Here is a 21,470-nt window from a genome sequence, read left to right as displayed (position 1 = left end):
TAATAGAGCCTGCAAAATATATTCTCCAGGACTGATCAGCTCTGAAGGCTCTGGAGGTTTGATGATTGGAATGGCAGGAAATCACGCTTTCAGGACATAACGAATTGACTAGGCCATCCATCATTTGTTAGCATGCGCTGAAACGCTGGGTTTGTGTGCACAGGTCTGTGATTTAGTAAATACTTGGGAGATGAATAGAGCTTACACACAAGGGAAGATATTGCTGTCCTTCAGCAGCCTTAGACACAGATCCCTGCTGAGAAGGCTGTCTGACAGCAGCTCATCAGTAACTGCCCTGTCACAGTCAGTGATGCCCACCAGCCATCCCCAGTATATTAAATGCATTTTTAATATCTGCTTCAGTAGACTTAATGAAGAAAATTTAGTTTCCGTACTCTGATCACTGCTTCCTCAAGTGTTTTAAAGCATTGACTGAAGCACTTCCAAGAAAGAAACTGTGCTGATACCTGGAGAAGTTGATTGAAAATGAATGTGAAACAGAATGCGAACAGGAATGTTATTATCCAGTTTCCTTAAAGCAAAACAAAAATGTTTGGGAGAAGCGCTCACCTTTGTAGAAACAACTGGCCCTCCTGCAGAGGGACCTTATGCAGCATGCTGTACTAGCAGTAGAGATGCAGTGCTGAGAAAGGTGTCTATATGGTGATTCTGTTTAGTGTGGCTGGGCTTGCCAAAAGGCATAATTGCATTTCTTAAGCTTTCATATGTCAGGACGTGGATCAGATCATCATTCTGCCAGGCTTTCAGAGTCCTGAGAACAGGATGGGCATGAATGGGAGGAATGGAATAGATCATGTTTTCGATAATTTTGCTAACTACCATAGAGTTTTTGGTTTTGACATTTTGGCAAAGGATGTGGTAGATGAAAATCATTGTAGCATTCCATTATATCATTTAAAGTGATGTAGAGAATAAATAATAGGATACACTGGAGAATGAAACTTCTGCAATTCTTATAATTTCACTCATTGAGAGTTACACAATATCAACATACTGAATTGTAAGGAACTGTTTCTGTAACTTTCTACCCAGTGATAAGATGCTTTGTTACCTGTATATAGATGAACTTAATAGTTTTAATTTCCTGGGAACTTTCAGGGAAAAAATTGTGTTTACATATAGGCAAATATGTTAATTTTCATTCTTTAATGAGATTCAATGCTTATTATACTTACTTCAAGACAGCAAGACAAACAACTTGATTTTGTTGAAAACATCCATTTGATACATTCACTTCTTGAGGTTTTTTTCCCTTAGGAATCCATTCTGTGTTCACAGAAGAGAAAGCAAGTGCTGAATGAGACCTATAAATTTGATTCTTGTATGTGTCAAAACAGTAATGTATTAAATGCATATTATTATAAAAATTTAAGACGTGTCCTAAACACTTACATTTTTATAACACATGGCAATGTTAAATAATACATCTTCTTGTTAGCATCTGTTTGCTGTCATTGTTGGCAGAACCTATGATTTATTACTTAAATTAATGACTAAAACCATTTTGGTTCTGATATATGCCCCTGAGCTTATCATATCACTTAATAAAATAACATATATGCTTTGATGAGAATCATTTTTAATTGTTTACTTCTTTAAGTTCCTGGTGAAAATATCATATCTTTTCAAGGTGAATGTCTCAGAAGGTTGTACTGTATTTCAAACCGAGTGAAATAATGATAAGGATTGTTTTCAGTAAGAATATAGATTACAGTAATAATCCTATTAAAACTGTCTTCTAAGACACAACTAATAGAGCATTGTTCAGAAAAAAAAAAAGGAAAAAAAACCAGCATTAGAAAACGTTTGGAAAAATACTGCTCTGTTTTCTTCAGGTCCAGTGATGGTTAAAAGCCTTGTTCATTTGTTTGACTAATTGGTACCATACAAGTAGATTTCAAGCTCCCATTGGCATGCTAAGATTTCATGCTTTATCATTAGTTTTCAGCTTGTATTTCATGGAGTTCTCATCCTGGACTTCAAACAAAGAATTCAGAGTAAATGAACTTCTCGTCAGCAGGCTTAAATTTACCAAACAGGAATCTGCACTTCTTGATGGAAAAGTGTTCTGGCTTGTAAACTCCTTAGGTTGGAAACTGTTTTGTCTGCAACTAAAGCCTTTTTATTGGTCTTATCATTCCTTTTCTTATGTGTTTCTTAAATTCTAGTGTCTATAACAGTTTGAATGTAGTAGTGATTTGAATGGGATACATGGTACAGTGCGTGCCCTAAGCTACCCAGTAGCCCAATTGATAATGACAGTCTTCCTGTTCTATGCTGGAGGTTTCTTGAACTTGAATCCTCTGCTTTCTCATTTGAGTAGCATCTTCAAGCAAGTGTTATTTTCTGTTGAAACTGGTGTAATGGCTTCAGGGTGGGATGTGGTGCTGAAGTGGACTCTATTTGGATGAATATTCTCTATTTGCATATCTGGATCTAGGCCTGAAAGGTATTCAAATTGTTTGGTATTGTTGATTCCCAGATAGCTCCAGGCAGAACTGAATTTCAACACTGAAGAAAAATAGCACACATTCTTCTTCCACAGAAAGCAGAATGTTTTCAGATTTTTCTCTGAGACCTACTTGATACCAAAGATAGTAGTTTCTGTAATGTAGCCTGCTAGAAACTTTTCTGAAGACAACATAAAAGCTATGACCGTATAGAGATAATATTCACTTCTATGACTGAAGGGGTTTTTATCTAAATTAATATGAAGAGTCTTTTGGAGTTCCTCATTGTTACTGAGGACTCAGATGATAATGACACCACGTGTCTCTCTTTCTATTTGTGATCTGCTAGGAGATGGCAGAACTTCCTTTCAATCCACTATTGATACTGGTGGTATCCAATCCTTTTGCATTTCTTCTGTGGAATGCCTGCATATGTTCTGAGGCTAGAACTGGTACAGAGTTGTACAAACACTAATAGCTAGAGAATGAGTGTAGATTCCTAATGGCAAATCAACAATTGAACATTAGCCATTTCCAGCACTAATATAAATACATGTTCTCAATCCAACTGGCCTTCAGTTTTCAGTACAGGTAAGCAACATGTTCTCCTGGACAAGCTCATTATTTTCAATTCGCAAAATATAAAAAGATCAAAAGAAGACGTAAATTTCTGTTTCTTACAGAGTTTAAAAATGAAATTTTGTTTTGAACAGTTGGCAGGTACTCCAAAAAGGCCAAGTAAGTTCAGTTCCAAATACAGTGTTTAATGACCTCATTGCAGTGGGTTTTCTGACACAGAAATATGTTTTTCTTTATCCTATTATTAGAAACAGGAGAGTATAATTATTGACCAAAAAGTCAGACTACATTTTTATCTCATTTGTATTGTGTTCCTTTGACATCAGTGGTCTAAGAGAGAAAAAGAAAATGGTTGTTTACAGGATAAATGCATGGTTTCAGTCTGATTTTTTTTTTCTAGCCATGTCTGTCTGTTATTATGCTCTCTAAGTGTACTTTTTTCAAACAAATCCCACTGGCTACTCAGTAACTACTATCCATTATCTTTCTGCTTATGTTTTTATTCCAATTTACTATTTACACATGGACCTCACTAGTGATGGGTGAACATTTTTATATGTGATTGGTTTTGTGGCTTTGAGGTTTCTGGATGAAAATTTTGTCCATTTATCTAGTCATATTAGCCTGCAAGTCTAACACTTTCAGTCTCAATAATTTAAAAATATTATTCAAATGTTTCATTTACTTTGAGAAATTAATCTATTTCTTTGTAGACTGGGGGGGGAGGGGAAGAAAGGGGACGGTGGAATTAATTACATGACAGTCATTTGCTTTAATGTATTTTGTAATTCTTAGCATTTTAGTCTCCTCATCAAGGGTAATATATCAATGGAACTTTGCATTAGTGGATGTATACTGAAATAACCAGCAAAAATCATTAAAATATGCAGAGGAAAGCAACATGCTTAGTTTAATGTACTTCTGAATATTAAATGCAAGTAAAATGGTATATAGACATGGAGTCATCTGTTATATTTTAGTCTCTGAAGCAATAGCTGTGTAAAGCTTAACCTCGTAATTTTCTAAGTTCCACTTTATCATGTAGCTGCAAAAGGTAATCAAAATAAATCATAGAAGATGAAGAAATATTTTCTAGGGCTTTCTGTAAGCTTTCAGAGGTGGAGCTTGATCCATGAAATTTTGGTAAGCATATTAAATAATACAACATGATGTGCAACGTGTCAGGTCTGATAAATTATTTTGTATAGGACATTTATACAACATATGGTGAGCTGATATGTGAACAGCTTAATGACTAAATTATGTTAATCTTTCTTGCCATATTTACTTTTCATTTTTAAAAAATGGTGTTTTCAATTTCTGATTTTACTTTTTTGATCATGGACATATATAAGAAAGGTGTAGGTCATCTCCGAGAAGCTGTGACAGTGATCCAAGGTTCCTCAGCTGTGCAGTGTACATAACACAGATGTTGGGAGAGTCATCTGTCAGCTATGCCTCTCCTATGGAGTTAGAGTTCTAGAGGGAAAAGAATTCGACACAGTGCTGTCACTGTTACATTTTCACAATGGAAGAGCATGCAAATATTCAACCTCCTGCTTAGCAGTAGTGCCCTGTCTAATGTCTGTGCTGGTTAGAATAAAAAAATAGTGGGTGCATCTAGGGCTCATAGATCTGACAAAGGTCATGCTATGCTGGGCATTTGAATTGGAAATTGTCTGGACTTAGATTTTATAAAGCTCCCACTGTTGTCGGGGAAAATTTCAGCAGGGTTTTGTCCCTGGAGAGGCCTCTTAGGCCCTTTTCTGTCCTATGAATGAATTTAGATGTGAGGGTTTCTCTGCCTTAAAACTGTTAAGTTCATTTTGCATACATCCCCAGAGAGAAAAACTGGCAGATGCTTTTGTCTTGGAAGTGTTTAAAAGAAAACTGCAGAACAGGAACAAGGGAGAGAAGGGGCCCTGTGTGGAGTCCCAGAACATTTTGGAAATGGCCAATATGCAGTTTTCATCAGTACTAAGGCGGGGCACAATATGGTGCCTGTAGCTCACTGGGGAATATGAATGTTGATTAAGCATACTCCCAGGCTTTGAAATCCTGAAAGCAGTGTCAGAATAATGGATGTTGAGCAAATGTCAAGCATTTGTTAATTTCGCTGTTATTTGGAGTTTATCTACCATGATCAATCAAATAAACTAGTGCTTCTCTGTTGTGGCATGTGTCATTGATATGGTGATTAGGGGGCTAGAGAGGCCTTCTGCCTTTTTTTTTTCCTTTTTTTTTTCTGTTACAGGTAACAGATTACATATGAACAGCCATAACTTGTGGTTGGTTTAATGGGAAGTGATACAAAATACTTAACAAAATACTTTATAGCAGTGAAATAAAATAGTACTTGCATATCTGCCTTGCTAAACCTTAAATTCCATTGTTTCTGTTTTTGGCCTTAAAGCTTTACTGTTGTGAGGGAGGAGGAATTATCTGTACGTGAAAGTTGATTGGAAGAAACCTACTTAAAAAGAGAAGTTAGAAAACCAAAGGTATCCACCCCAAATTAGTATTGTTCTGTAAGTTAGCTTCCTTTTTGCCTCTCAATCTCTTGGTTTCAATAAAGGTGTCAACATCCTTATTTTTGACTGGGAAACATTCATGTGCCTTTTAGTTAAAAGTGGAGAGGATTACTCGCTTTTTTATAAGAACACACAGTCTTTTTTAAGAGTATGTCAGATAAGTTGTTGGTTGTTGACTAACATGCAGAAATGTTAAGGGTCCCATCCAGAATATTCTTTTCCTCTAAATTCTCAATTGCTGTTGTCTTCTGGTATCCTCGTTGTGCTAATTTGCCATTCTTAGGAGTTACAAAGAACTGAGAGTTGAATGTGAGAACAAATTAAAAACAAATCAGGAGAAGGAAAAGGTAGTGTGGCATTTGTTGTTTTACTGTAACATACTAAGACTTCAAAGTAGTTGTGGATAAAGTAGGGATGTTTTTGGGCTCTTTTTGAAAGCTACCTGAAGGATGTTAGTTGTCAGATTCCTCTGAAATCCAGTAAAGTTTATTTACCCTCTTCTCATTTACTTTTTTCTTCCTTTTTTTTTTTTTTTTGCCAAGTCTAATCTTTTAGTCTTTATGTGCTGTATATTTTTGTTTTTGACAACCCAGAAATTTAAGAATTGTCAGTGAGTCATGCCATATGACTTGATGCATATTGAGGTCATATTCAGTTTATTTTAACATAGAGCAAATGTTTGATGTTGAACTAGTTTTCCTTCTTCCTTAGTTTTCACATTATTTACTGGAGCGTCTAAATCCATTTTACTGAGGCTGGTGCTTAATGAGGGTGATGCTATGCGGTGAACCTATTGACTGTTTGCATCAGTGATGACTGTTTAGCTAGGGCATGAATCAGACTTCTCCCAGCCTTTACTGCAACAATACAGGAAACAAAGGTTGGTAATTGTGGCCATTTTCAGAGCACTACAAAGAAAACAAAAATTTAAATCCTCAAGAAAGTGGACGAAGAGAAGGGAAACTTCTATTGCTAGAAGTGGAAAACAAGGCTAAAGAAGTTTTAATATAGAGTAATATGAAATTGTGATCACATCGCCTCACTTAAACTTTCTCCTGTCACCTGCCAGTGAGTGCATTTGTCACACTTCTAGATGGGAAGTTTAAAAAAAGAATTCTGGAAGACCACTTGTAAAAAGGAATGGCTGAATTTCCTTCTTAGTGCGTTCTGCCATATCTCCAATGTTAAAATTATTTTTTTCCCTCTATGTAAGCCATTCCTTCTAGTAAGCTATACCTGAGAAGTGCAGTCAACTTTATAGTAAAGTGTAAGACTTCAATTTTGGAAAGATTGAAGCAGATTTTGTAAATATGTGCATGTATAATACAGAATAGTACGCTGTCAGCTAGGTAGAGTAACAACAATTATTCTCTGTTTTATTATATTATTATTACAAGTAACTTTTAAATTATAAACTTTAATAGACTGTGTCAAGTTTAAGCTTGAAAAATCAAGTGGACTAGCTGTAAATGGGTTTATTTCTTGCCTTAAATCACACAAACTGGAATTTAAATTATACTTCTATACAATCCATACTTGATACAGGTGCAATTCTTTAAATTATATCTTCTATACAATCCTCACTTGTTTAAGGATTAACCATTTTCTATTGGTTTACTGGAAGATTTTTTTTACTTAGGGTGTTCAGTTTTACCCTGGAGATAGCTGTGCAACAGTGTGTGTGCTTGACATGTGATGCATGCAAATGCTAAATACAGTAGCAGCATGAGGCAAGTGTCATTAACAGTAATTTATGTAATGAAAGCCACCTGGCTGTCTTCGTAATTAATTGCTTGTAAATAATAAATTTAAATATAATTTATAGTTTTCTAAATTTGATTATATATTTTTAGGAGCAAGTTGCTTAAGGGTGTTTGGGGATTTGTTTAGTTTCAAATTGGCACAGATATGCATTTTACATACAGGCTAATTTTTAACAAAATGAACAGCCTAATTAGCTTAAAATTGCCATTCACTAATAAAAATAGTTTTGTATTTGTAGACTTAAAAGGAGCATTTTAGAGAATGGCAGGAGAATGAAATTGGAAGAACATGTACTAAGATTATCAGGCTGATGGTGAGAGACAAACTCTATATGACTCCTCCTATCAGTTTCTTTTGTCAATGAATCCCCTGACGATATGATCAAAGGATACCAAAAAGGTTCTGGTATGCGTAAGTTGAAAAGGTTTGAAAGTTATTCAAGTCCTATCTAAGAATATTTTTTTAATATTTGACTAAATTTTATTTTCATTTTTAGCACTGACATTGTACTTCTAAAGCTTGTATTGTGACTATCGTTTGTATTTGCTTACCGGGGTCTTTGTGTGGTTTTGGCATTTTGGTAGGTTTCAATCACGGAACAGTTGTTTTTAATTCTGGAAGGAAAAAAAATAATAGTATTTCAGGGAAATTATTATCTACTTGCTTACTAAGATAAGACCAAGAGGTAGGTTTTTTTCAGGTGGAAATAACATTGTTCTATTCCTGTGTTGTCAGAGTTCTTTAACCATAAAATCCACTGCTGTTTATCCACTCTGAAAATGTCCTGCTGTTCTTCTCATCATCAATTTGAAGTAATGGGGAAACAGCAACTTTCTTCTAACTTCACTTTTGACTTTGCAGGGACTGGATCAGAAATACTTTGTAGTAATTAGAATATTGCTTATTTTGAGCTACGCTTCTATTACTACTGCCAAAAGCTAGTTTTTGTATTGATGAAAGGAGATGATCATTGGCTGCGTTGGTAATTTGTGTTTACCTCTGGATTTTATTTTTTTCACATCTGATACAAATTGTGTGTTGTCTGCAGTTGTTTTAAAATATATTGGCCATTACAGCAGACACCAAAAAATGAGGTGTCTACAGGAGGAATTGGTGCCCTGTTCTTAAAGGAACTTCTAAGTCTTTCTAAATGAAAAATCATTCAAACAGTATCTAATACTAGCAATTTTCCTCTGTCTGCTGCTAGAACTTATTGGCCAACTAGGTCAGACATTATTAAAGTTCAAGTGGCCCAGTGGGAAAAGTAATGGCCTTATGCTACTATGAATTTTAAATGCTGCCATTTCTATGTATTGCACCATCATCTGTTCTTGCACATCACTAAATTGCATAGAAGTTGTGAGACCAACCAATGTCAAGGTCATAGAAGTGATGACTCTTCTCAAGTAGCCTTCTCAAAGCTTTGTCATAGTTATTCTCATAACCCTGTCTATAAGCAGCAGAGCTACATGTATATGCCTGCATTTAACCTATTTTATTATTATTGCATAGGGCAAACTTGAAATGCAGGAAGTCTTAAGGCTCAGAGTCCTTATTTTCAACTTTTACTTTTAAATCTAACAAAGGTACAAAATCAACTTTGATGCTAAGATACTTTTTAGTAAGTGATTCATATTCACATCCTTTGACTTGAGCTGTTCTATAGTTTAATGAAATGGATGTTGCTGAATTTCAAAATTGATTAGTGCTATAGCTCTGCAAGTGAGCTTTAATTTTGTCTTGTTTTTAAATTGGTATCTTTAAGGCTGAAATGAACATGTCACCCCTTTCACAGGTACTTCTTTTTATCTATATGTTTATTGTAATTTTATAGCATTAATACATATGTAATGAGAGTATTTCTCCAACAACACCGTAATGGTTTTGTGGTTCCCAAAGTACTGGAGTAGCAGGAAAGTTCTAACATTAAAAGATATCTGCTTCACAGAAATAACATCTCACGAAGAGTTGTGACAAGCACATGATTCTCATACTGGAGAATGTGGAATAAAAAAGGCAATTTCTACCATACCCGAATTCCTGTAAAAACTACAATTCGTTATTGGATATACTTTCAAGATAAGCTTTGACAGTGCTACTTTGGGATTTCACCTATAACAGCTTCTGAATTTTGGAAATGTAAATCCCCATGCACAGTGTTTTAACCATTATGTTTATCATCTTCATTAGGTGAAGAGTTACATTTTGTGAAAGGGTAGCACTGACTCAATGTTCTTTGTAGTTCATATTTACTCTTGTTTTTTGTTGTGTTTTTTTTTACTGATCACTTTTCCTTTGTTCCATGGTAAAATATATGAAAGGTAAAACAGCATTTTTATTTTTTCTATTTGGGGCAAAAAATGTGGAGATAAAGTTGAGGGAAAAGAATTGCATTTTAAAATGAAGATATGAAACAAGTGGAAGCTTGTATTTATACCTAAGATTTTACATTTCCATAAATCTCAGAAAGTGAAGTGGAAAGTTTACCTTATCCCTAAGCAATACTATTGGCTGCCTTGGCCACAGGAAGGCTTGCTGATAGTCACTCTGTCTTCCACCAGGACAACCAGATCCTTCTCCACAGAGCTCCTCTCCAGCAGGTCAGCTTCTCACCTGTATTGATACCTGCAGTTATTCCTCCTCAGATGTAGAACTCTGCACTTGTCCTTGTTGAACTCCATAAGGTTCTTTTCCATCCAGCTCAGCTTGTCTGGGTCTTATTGAATGGCGGCACAGCCTTGTGGTGTGTCATCCATTCCTCCCAGCTTCATATCTTCAGCAAACTTGCTAAGGGTGCATTCCATCCTTTCATCCAGGTCATTGATGAAGATGTCAAGCAAGATCAGAACTTGGCTTGTCTTTCACTTTGCTGTTGCCATTGCTGAAACATACAAACCTCTGCCTCACTGTGCTCACATCCACTGTTTCGTCTCCATAAATGTTCAGCAAGCAAGCTTCAATGAATGCTGGTGTTGCAATTTTTTCTGCATGGAAAAATTTAGTTACAGCCCTTTGCTTCCTACAGTATTCCATATCAGATGCCATTTTGTCAGACTGCCCCTCTGCTGCCAACTGTCACATAGCAACAAAATTTAGCAAAGTATTGTTGGGAAGATTCAATCGCTACTGCCAATATGTGCTTCTGGAATTGTGGGTCAACATAGTAAAATAGGAGGCATTACTTTCAGAGCAGTGCTTTTATAATAATTGTAGAAGTTGTCATGTTTGGATTTTCTTCAGGTGTGGCTCTGTTACACAGGAAATACTAAGTTGGATAGCGTCCAAAATCTTGGCTAGATATGAGAGCATGTTTTGCTGAAAAGAGGAAGGCAAGACATTCCAATTAAAATCTTTTAGTCCTTACTGCCTCTTTCTTGGCCATAGTTTTACATCAGCTGTAATTATGCAGTGCTGATCTGTCTGCACGTACTTTATACTCACTGCAGGCCTGCAAACAGAACATTCTGGTGTACTCTCCAGGTATGATAGTACAAGCAGGAACACCCAGAGCCCATCCCCAAGCAACTTTTGATGATCTCCAAGGAAGAGATTCCACAGCCTCTCTGAGCAGCGTGTGCCAGTGTTCAGTCACTCTTGCACAATTTTCTGACATTGAGACAAAACCTCCAGTGTTTTAGTTTGCTCCCGTTTCACTGGGCAACGCTGTGAAGTACCTGTCTCTGTTTTCTTTATACCTTCCCTTCATGTGTTTGTATACAATGATAAGATACCTCCTGAAATAAGTTACATGGCAGTATCCTGAACTGTCATCATCAGCAGCTGTGATCTTTTTGTGCTGTCTTGCAATGCAGATGCATGCTCATGACTCTGTTCCCTCTCCAAGTACACTGTACTGTCTTTTTAAGCACTTTTCAAAACCGTGATGTTTTAGTTTGCTGTCAGTGGCATCTTGCAATAGATGTTCCAGCTATGTTTGAAGGAGCTGCTTCATTTTTCCAGGCAGCTTTCATTTTGCTGGCTATTCATGTAATTTTGCCAGTAGCAATAAAATAGTGGCCAAAAAAAGGCAACCATAGAGTGGCAGACAAGTGGTTTTGATGTTTAACGGGGGAGCTATGTTAATTAGAAGAAACACAGAAGCAGCCATGTGAAAATATAAATCCACTTCTCTTGGGAAGGAGAGTAAGGCTTGAAATTCTTGGAATGGTTCTGTTGAAGTAATTCTCTGCTGCAGAGGAGAGTAAGGCTTGAAATTCTTGGAACTGTTCTGTTGAAGTAATTCTCTGCTGCAGTCACAGTATTTTTGTACTGCAATCCAGTATATATCGACCTTGTTAGGTTCTTGCCTGATTTTTATTTATTCATTTATTTATAATTTGGGATGAGTCCTTAATGATCTGAGCAGTTGTAGCATTGGGGAAGCTTGTCAGACTAAAGTGAAGTAGAAAGATGAAATCAAGGACACCAAAGGAACAAAATAGAATGGATAAGAGTAAAATGGGAGAACAGAGAGATAATGGATATAATGGTCTTAAATCTTTTTGATACGTCATTGAGTATGGTTGGATAATTGTGCAGTAAGTACAGTAATGTTACTGGAAATGGTTTTAAAATACAAAAATTTGTGTACCAGTTGGAGAGAACTCAAACCCAGGTAAATGTCCTTTTTTGTGTTGCTCTGTTTTTTAATTTCTGAATCTTTTCTGTACATTCAGTTCTATCGTTATGACCATGTAAATCTGCCAGATAATAATAGTTACATGGAGAGCCATTAGGGGGCCATATGTATCCAGCTCATTTATAGCCTGCAGGGTTGTTTGTTTTGTTTTGTTTTGTTTTCCAAATAAATCAACTCGAAAAACCATAGCTATGTATATGTATGTAGCCTTTTTAAGTGTATAATCTTAATTTTTTTCCTTTGTTCAGCTTTTAATGGCCACGTCTACATGTTGAAGATTGTCATAATTGGATAATACACCTTTTGGGGATGCATTGTGGTGAATATCTCTTGGTCTCTGTGTTGAATGATGTATATTTAAGAATATTTAAAATCTTGAATGTACTGTCATTTATGAAATTAATGGATCACAGAAAAATAAATACATACAATAGTTTATATTATTATCATTTTTCTAGTTTTAATATTCGGACAATTAATATTCCATTTATCGTGTATAAAATGTCAGAGAAGAAGGCTCAGCTTACTGCTGTCACACAGATGCGCTGGACAGACAAGCCCAAACTAGGTGTTATGGCAAAGATGCCAGAAACATGAGATACAGATAACTCAAACTGATAAGCTCATTGCATAGCACTGAACATAGTCTAGGTTAGTTACTTTGCACCTAATGCTTCAGCTGGATTATTTAGAGGTAACTTTATACTATGCTACATAGACATACCTTCTGTTTCAACTTGAACAAACCATTCAGTCATTCTATTCTTCAGTTTTGTCTTTTCAAACTGGACATAAGACTTGCTTATCCTAAGTTAATATCTCTGAGATGTGAATATTACAAGGAGAAAGGCCATTTAAGTGTGGAGAGAATATTTACATTTAATGTAAATATGATGTAATGCAAGTATTAAATCCCTATGCTGGAAATCTGTCAGAACAAGACTTTAGGCACTGCTGAATATTTGAACTACCTATGTTGTGTCTTAGTAGTTAAGCTCATGAAAGGGAAAATGTTAATTATTCGTAGTGCTTTGCTGTACCATAAAACTCAATTTATTGAGACTATAATTTGTTCAAGTTGCATGTAGTAGGAAAATATATCAGAAGTAATTAATTGTATTCAGGATATGATGAGGTAGATATATCCACAGAGGACAATTGAAAACAGTAGTGGCATGGTATTGATTGCTTTTTTGGGGGGGAAAGAAATCTTGTCCCATTTCTAAACGTTAACAATTCAGAGAGAAAAATTCCCACTTGAGAAGAATGCTTTCCAGGTTGCTTCACTGCCAGGTGTTTGACATTGAGGGGAGCCTTAGATGAATGAAGCTTATGGCAGCTTTTGGAAATGACCGACTCCAGGGAATCTCTGCTTCCTGCTGTGAAAGTTTCTGTTTTCAAAGCACATCAGTTTCAGTGGGAATGTTCCAGTGGTCCCATATGCTACTTCTGACAGAGAGGGAAGTTTTTAACCTGAATATGAGACAGCTACTGAAGAGTTTCCCTTGCTGCTAACAAAATGAATTTCAATATGTTGCCAATGAACAAGCGGTATGTTCCCAACTTCTGATGGAATTTAAGTCCATCAATTATTAAAGGAAATTTTGCTTTGTTTTTCTTTGTCTTTTCCCTTTTAACTCCAGTACCTGCTACTGATAGGGCTTTGTGGGTTCTGAGGCTGAAAAAGAATCACCTAAACAATATGCTAGTTTGCTTTGAAACTCTTGCTATATTTTCCTCCCCTCCCTTGTATGCTCTCTCCTTGACCTAGCAGCAGGAAGCCTTTGTCTGAGGTGTTCATCTGGAACAACTTTTCCACACTTGTTTTCATGTTCTGTTAGATTACAGGGCAGCAGGCCTACCTTTGAAGCTCCCTTCTCTTTTGTTTCTTTGCAGTGCACTCCAGTAATTAACTTTGTCCTTCTTTTATTTGTTCCAGTCAATCGCAGTCCACTCTGCTGAGCATCTTCTCCCAGGAGTACCAGGTTAGAAGTTTTCTCCTTTGTGAGGGTTGACAGGTGCCTAATTGAATGATGAATGTCCCTTTATTTCTTTGTAATTGAACTGCCAGCTTTCTGATTGGTTTGGAGGATGTTCCCTTTTCCACATCAAGCACCGCCTGAGTCTCAGTGGATGGCTGCCAAGCCTACCCATCCATCTGTCTAATAACATCTAGCCTTTGCTTATTTGGTGGACCTGTAATAAATTATGCTAAACCATTATTATTCTGACAATAATAATTTCCCTGTGTTGCGTGGTTCCATGTGCTAAATGTTTGCTGACTTGCACTGTCAGTGCTGCTTTCCATTGCTGACAGAGATGATGATAAATGACCATTGCCGGAGTGGCAGAAGGCAAGAGAGGCAGAAAATGGAGTCATTTATCATGAGATGACAGGTGTCAGTCAAGTGGCAAGTCTCTGTGGAATTACTTTTTGTAGTTTTTCAAATAAGTTGTTTTTAAGCAATGTTCTTCCTGGTTAAAAATGCCAATTGAATTGTAAAACTAGCGTACACCAGACTTAGATGGAATTGAATTGAGGGAAAATTAATACAAAGATTGAAAGACAGAACAAGTTTTACTTTGCCCTCTGCAGCCTTCAGTAAACTTATTTAGATTCAATTATTGTGACCTTATTGGCTTTTACATATATGGTACATTGCAGTACACTATGAAGACATTCATTTCAATTGAACATCATTTCTATATAGAATCTCAAAACATAGTTCAGTTTGTATAACAAAGTGTAGCCTAGGCATGTGTTTGAACAGTCATGATTTTTGTGCTTTGATCTATGACACATTTGTAAGACTTTTTCTTTTGTTTTTCAAGAAACAAATAAAAAGAACACATGCCAAGCATCATACTGCAGAAGCAGTTGAATCTTACTACCAAAGGTATGACCTCCTTACCCTAGTTAAGAGTATCATCACTAATTTTTATCATAATTATAAGTAAATTAGCTCATTAGCTTATGAAGATAATTTTCTATAAATATAAATTAACAATTTGGGATGAATGTTACAGAATGTTCACATAAACGTGTTTATCAGTGTACATACAGAATATTTCAGGTTTTGGTCAGTCTGATCAGTGTTTAACTTCCTTGGCTTTTAATCCAGATAAGCAAATATTACTTTTTACAGTGCATATGAGAGCATTCATTATGTACTGCCTATAGTTAGTAATTATGTAATTTCAGTGTCAAGACTAATATTAATGATAAATTCCTTACAGCTAGTGAGCTTCTTCTGTTGCAGCTGCTTGTACTTTTTAAAAAAACAGCTGTTTTACATTGCAAAAATTACATACTAAATTTCTGTATTGCCAGCTTTAATTTTTAGATCCCTCTTGTTTTATAAACAGAGGTGTCAGAAATAGCTTTTAAAGGAGAATGTCATTTTACAATATTCTGTAATTATTTGTGTCTTAAGCTAATAAAATGTTTGCGACATCTTATAGTTTGTCTGTTACTTCTGCACACTTTATTTAAAATGTCGCAATGACATAATTGGGGCATAATGATAACTGGTAAAAATGTGCAATTAAAGAATACTTTGCAGACTGACATATCTGAAGAGCTTACATGGCAAGCAAGTTCATACTTGTGATTATAGATGTCTGATATCCATGCTTAACGTTAATCTGTATGAACCAGTAAAATAAACAAAAAGCTTCCATTTGTAAACAATTAAGTACTCTGTGCTTCTGCAGAATCATATGTTTAAACATAAGCACAACCTGATTATATCAGAAAGAAAGTCTTGTGTGAATTGTACTCTTTGGGAGGGTTTAATTTTCTTTTTTAAGTAGCTATACAGTTTTGTAAAAATTTGTACTAGATCACATCACACTTCTCCCAGTGTTGATGTTTGCTTAGGAAGAATATTGTTTTTAAATTTTGTCATTTTAATAACCATATATATGAGATACTTAATTTAATTACTTTTAACTAGTATAATTTTAGTGAAGTGCCCTATGTTAATTGTAACTGTAATAATTCTTTTCTTAGAACACAGGCAAATAATTTAAACCCTTTTTATGATGATAATATTACTAGTCCCATTACGTTGAACCTGACACACTGAATCAGATTTTGCTTTTTGCAAAGCAGCAGTGTTGTTGGTACCAGTGAGGTTATAGGTGTGATTAAGTTTGGCTAACATCAGGTAGGAGTATTTGGTGTTCTGTCCCCTTCTATACACTCTGAAGTATGTGACAGTACATAACTAATGCATTATGTATGAAGCTATATGGTAGCTATGCTATTACTGGATATTGTATGTATTGCAAACTTTTAACGTGGTTGGACGAAATGCACATATTTTAAAATCAGATATGTTCTGGTTAGTATATAGAAAACTCATCTCAATCCCATTTTTGATTTATGGTGTAATGTCTTGTAGTCTAGAGGCACAGACTGCTTGAGTCAGAAGCCAGTTTGAAATGCTGCAAGTGAATACATGACAAACATGCTGACTACACTTTTGTAGCATCCATCTTACAACTGTACAGTCTGTGTGATATGTTCCTCCTACATACAAACAAATATTTGTGCATTCCTCTGTCTGAAACAACACAATTTTGAATGTAGTCATATAAAGTGGTCCTTGTTGGGAGAAAGCATAAGTGTGGTTTAGTGGAATAGTTCCTACTGTTTGACTGAGACCAACTTTTTGATTTGGACCAACTGAAAGCGAAGTTGTAAAAAGGATCAACAGACTTTTCAGGACAGTATTGCCATCAACAAGTGAAATCTGTTAGTCCATAATGGAATTGCCAGTAGCACTTCATTGTCAGCTGTAGCTGTGATGTTTGATCATCTGAGTGCATGTTTTCGAACATTAGTCTCAAGCAAATCTTCTTGGTTAAGTATTTTGTTCTTTAACTGTCTGTTTTTTCTCCACCATTATAAATTTTCAAGTGTTCAGATTTACATGAGACATTTTATTTTGTGTTTTTACATAGAATTGAAATAGGTTACAGCAATAAGCTTTTATCAGTTCCTTTATTCATTAAGCCTCAGAATAACTTGCAAACAAAAAGCCATTATCCTCTGTGAAGTTACATATAAAGATGTTAAACCCATTTCACAAAAAGTTAAAATGATAATAATATCTGTAGCTAATGAGCAGAAGAAGGGCTTCTGATGAATAGATAATGACAGAACTAGAAAGGCTGTGGCCTTTTAATGATTTGCTCTATAAATAAAGATAGGATAAATGAGCAGGTTCAGATGTTGTTCTTTACCAGATTGTTGCAAAACAGAGTGACTTCCAAAAGTATTCTTCGTTCCATCAACTTCTGAAAATAAGATCCTTTACAGATCCTAAATTCTTCTTTTAGTATTTCTTTTAATATTCTTCACAATATTAAGTTCATTTTTATACTCTGATTTCACTGAAGTTAGTCTTTAGTATTTAAACTATTACCTACTATTACCTTTGTTGATAAAATCTGTGATTAAGCTTCTGAATGTATTTTTTGTGCATAGTAACAAATTAAATAAGATGTACAGTGATTTGCACTACGTAGCTGAAGATCAAATGGAACTCAAAATACTTTCAGTGAATAATAGAGACTTTTGTTTTGCACCTTTAAATAATATAAGTTGTTTATATGGCTTTTTGAATCTTTTTGAAAGACCGTTGTCTTGATTTGTTGTCTGTTTTTTTTACCGGTAACTTAAATCAGATTATTGTATGTTGCAAATGAATAGGAAGCATTGCTGGAGAGTTCGTGATTGTTTAAAATACTTATTAGAATAATAATATTAGAATATATTGGATGTATGTATCTAACATATTAGAATAATACTTATTTATTAGAATGCTTCTCAAGAAATATTCTGTGCTGGGCTGTACTGGAATTACCTTTGTCTTGTCTAGGTACCTGAATGGGGTGATGAAAAATGCCACTGCCCCTGTTTTACTGGAGCTGGCCAATGAGGTAATAATCTTCACTTTTTTCTTTGATTTTCCAAATGTAGAACCTAAGGGGCATATCTATAGTGACATTACTGATAAACGTAATTAACCTAAAATAAATGGATTCCAGGCACATTAGACATTTAAAATTGTTCCCCAGTATGTTAGTACTTATAACAATTAGACAAAAAGCCTCATTTATTAATAAATCAGGTAATGTAATTAGTCTGCTAACTTCAAGAAGAATTGTAAGAAGCTGGATTTTTATCTTGCTGGAAATTTCAGACTGTGTATAGGTCTTTAAAGCATAGTTTTACTAAAAATTCCTACATTGATTAAGTGAAGTCACATCTATTAGCAACTTTTAAATAACAAAACTAAGATTTTTGTTTTAATACAAACTGTTAAAACAGTTCATTTTCCTGACCTCTTTTAATTCTGTTCATACAGATTAGAGGATGACTAATGAAAATTGCTTAATAGAAGACAATTAAGCAGAGTAAATTCCTTGGTATAGCTGTTTCCTAGAAAAGCTGGTCTGTGAAAAGTTTCAAACGGTTGCCATTAAAAATCAGACAAATTTATCGATACTGTTTATTAAGTAAAATACAAATCTGGAGAATCAAGGTATTAAAATAGACTTTCTAAAGCACTACCTGGAAGAAAACATAAAAAGTTTGAAAGAGTGGTGGCGAGCTCTCATAGAGAAAAAAATCAATCAACTTATCTACCCTTTAAGATCAAAGATATTTATTTACAACAACAATAGCAGTATTCCATGGAATTGCTTACGCAACTCTCAAAGAGATAAAATGTATGCTGTTTTTTTGTTGCATTTCAATAGAAGGTGTTAGGAGACAGAAAATGAGTGCTTGCATTAAAACTGATACAGCAGTATGAACGTTGTGTTGCAATAGCAGCAACTTCTACATATTACATTAGTAAAAAAGAATGGTTTCTCTCTCACTTACATTGCTGAAGCTAGCAAAGGAGTGATTACCTATCAATTACTAGAAGATATTAATGGTCTTTGAAGTGTCAACATGTCCTGATCATACCATTAGCAAAAAATAAAGGATTTATTTCAGAGTAGTAGTAATGTGTAGCTTTTTCTTTCATTTTTTAACTATTTCTGGAAGAAACAGGTCTTAAACTACATTCTGTTCTCAGAATATAAAGAAGCGTGACCTTATTAAGAATTTAAGTAAACAACTTGTTTCATGATATATTGCACCTACATTATATGAGAACTGTCTTCAAAATATTTCATGCACAAAGTAATCTATGGTACTGGTTCATTGTATATTTTTTCCCATTGATTTAGAGATTATGCATATCATTTCTGACTCTAGAGAGCGTATCTTTGTTTATATTACACTAATATGCCTTTGCAATACAGATCAAAGTTTTCTGCAGTTCAGAAATAAATAAAAATTAGATCTAAGAGGAAAGGGAGATGTACGAAGAACTTATCTGCTTCTGATTTCATGGTAGCAGGTATATAAGAAAGGCAATGTATTTTGTGACTGCTGCCTAATGTGTTAGTGAAATGTGGCAATAACCAGCACCAGATTACTGCTTCCAAACAATCAAGCTGCCATTTTTATATGATAGTTAATATTTAAATGACATACTCTTGCATCTGCTGACAATTGATGTAACGGTAATACTTTATGAGTCAATATATATTTAATCAGTGGAAACTGTAAAAATTGATGAGAAAAATGCTACATAGGTGCATTACAGTGTGTAGCAGCTCTGTTAAATAGGAACAGCTCCATATTACTATCTTTTGGGGCTGGTTACTGAAGGTTTTTTTGAGGATATGTGAGACTACTTTTAAGTTATTATTATTTTATTTTATATGTCGTTTCAATGCACTAAAGTAAATCTAATATTTGTTAGATAGGAATAATAAAATTAGTCTGTTCTCTTCATACAAATATTTTCAGGTGAGAGTTGAAGCACTATGAATTTTACTTACATGCTAAATTCTGACATGAAGCATGATGGCCCTATTTCAAAGAAAGATGGACACATGATTAATATGAAAATTAGGGAGATGCAAGTACCTGAACTAATAAGGTAGTCCTTATTCAGGCTGGACTACCTTCAGTAATTTCACCATTTTTCATGTGTCAGCTCTGATGTGGGTTACTGGAAATAAGCAGCTCCGATGAAAGCATTTCTCTCTACTTGGGGAATTTAAGTGCATCCAAGTACATACATATTTGGAAAAAACATATGCATAAATGAAACCACCTTTTTTTGTGTGTGTCTAGTTACTAAATCAAGCTAAATTTTTTTGTACTAATATTGAACTTGAATACATGTCAAGACAAATTCACTGTGGCAATGTATGAACAAGGTTTACTGTCTCATAGTAAAAATTCCAATTCAGTAAGGGAGTATTATAATGAAATCTAAAAAGCTATGGTAATTTCAGGTGGAACTGCAACATACAATTTCTGTACATGTATAAAAAGTATTAAAGTGGAGGAAGAGCTTTGTTAAGAGGGAAGATTTAAATTCTAGAGAATTTTTTACCTAGTTCAGCACATCTGTCGGAGGTGTTTTATTCAGCAAAACTAAGAAAAACCTGTGATGTTATTAAGGCTATGCGGTATCATCTGATGGGTGCTACATATAATAAATATTTACAGCAAAATATCAGCATTTCTTCTTTTCCTTGGTAAGTAACCTTACTTTTTTTTAAAAATGGTTCAAATACAAAATATACAAACATAAAAAACAGTAATGTATTTTAGCTGCTTAGAATATCACTACTATCTTCTACTAGCTTCTGCTAAATCTTAAATATATGTCAAGTCCCTTCTTGTTTTATTTCATTTATGTATATTATGCTTCAAGTGGAAAACAACATATTCACACAGAGGTACCTCTTTTTTGTAGCACGTGGAGAGAAATTCAAATCAACATGTTCAATTATTTGTTCAGATAAATACCTTTTAGATTTTCCCATGAAATTTGGTTTTCCTTTGGATACTGTGGATTGCTGTTCATCTTTGTTTCAAATAGTTGAAATGAATTAGGAAAAGCTACTAATGTTTCGTATGATTTTGCACTTTATTTTTAATCTATAAGTAGATTATAGTGCTGATGAAGTAACCACCTCAAACACTATTCACATCTCTAAATTCTCTTCTATTTCTGTTGAGGTAAGATGGACTTTGCCCCATCTCTCATGGCTCGCATTGTGTTGGAAAGATTTCTACAAGAGCAGGAACAAGCCATCCGTAAGTTTCTCTAGTATTTTTCTTCCTTTCTGTTTTTTACATTCTGGGATATTTATGTCTGAAACTTTTCTTCTGACTATAACAAAAAAATAATAAACATAACATTGCAAGTGAGCTAAAGAGGGCAACATTTTAAGGCTGGTATCTTCCAACAGCTAATGACAGTTAAACTTTATGTAAAAGGACCACCCACATTTTAATAATACTTAAATGAACACGTTCTTTTTCCTTCCTAGATTTTTAGTATATATATCCTTTCAGTAAAATAAAGGGTGTGGAGCTCACACTACACTTAAATGTTT

The 21,470-nt window shown here is 34.7% G+C and overlaps 2 protein-coding genes across 17 annotated transcripts in view; one reads left to right on the top strand and one right to left on the bottom strand.

Moving 5' to 3' along the window:
• CDIN1 (CDAN1 interacting nuclease 1) overlaps positions 1–21,470 on the top strand; it is a 114,801-nt gene that overhangs the window by 6,889 nt on the left and 86,442 nt on the right. For 6 of the 7 annotated variants that reach the window (XM_085225101.1, XM_085225095.1, XM_085225094.1 and 3 more), the window contains exons 2-5: positions 13,924–13,969; positions 14,817–14,881; positions 17,873–17,933; positions 21,096–21,168. In XM_085225101.1, the coding sequence (XP_085081227.1) occupies positions 13,924–13,969; positions 14,817–14,881; positions 17,873–17,933; positions 21,096–21,168 (245 nt within the window). The remainder of the gene's footprint in view (positions 1–13,923; positions 13,970–14,816; positions 14,882–17,872; positions 17,934–21,095; positions 21,169–21,470) is intronic. The other variant, XM_085225097.1, reaches the window with a different exon arrangement.
• Positions 7,943–21,470, bottom strand: part of LOC104911154 (uncharacterized) — a 143,570-nt gene continuing 130,042 nt past the window's right edge. For 6 of the 10 annotated variants that reach the window (XR_014883596.1, XR_014883597.1, XM_085225118.1 and 3 more), the window contains one exon: positions 15,006–21,470. This exon is cut by the window's right edge and continues 15,171 nt beyond it. The gene's annotated coding sequence lies outside the window, so the exon portion shown is untranslated. Of the gene's footprint in view, positions 7,960–15,005 lie in introns of those variants that run through there. The other 4 variants (XR_014883594.1, XR_014883595.1, XM_085225106.1 and 1 more) reach the window with 2 other exon arrangements.

The sequence above is a fragment of the Meleagris gallopavo genome, chromosome 5, assembly GCF_905368555.1.
Source record: "Meleagris gallopavo chromosome 5, MGAL_WU_HG_1.1, whole genome shotgun sequence".
Classification (NCBI taxonomy): Eukaryota; Metazoa; Chordata; class Aves; order Galliformes; family Phasianidae; genus Meleagris; species Meleagris gallopavo.
This window is presented reverse-complemented; position numbering and strand designations above follow the sequence as displayed.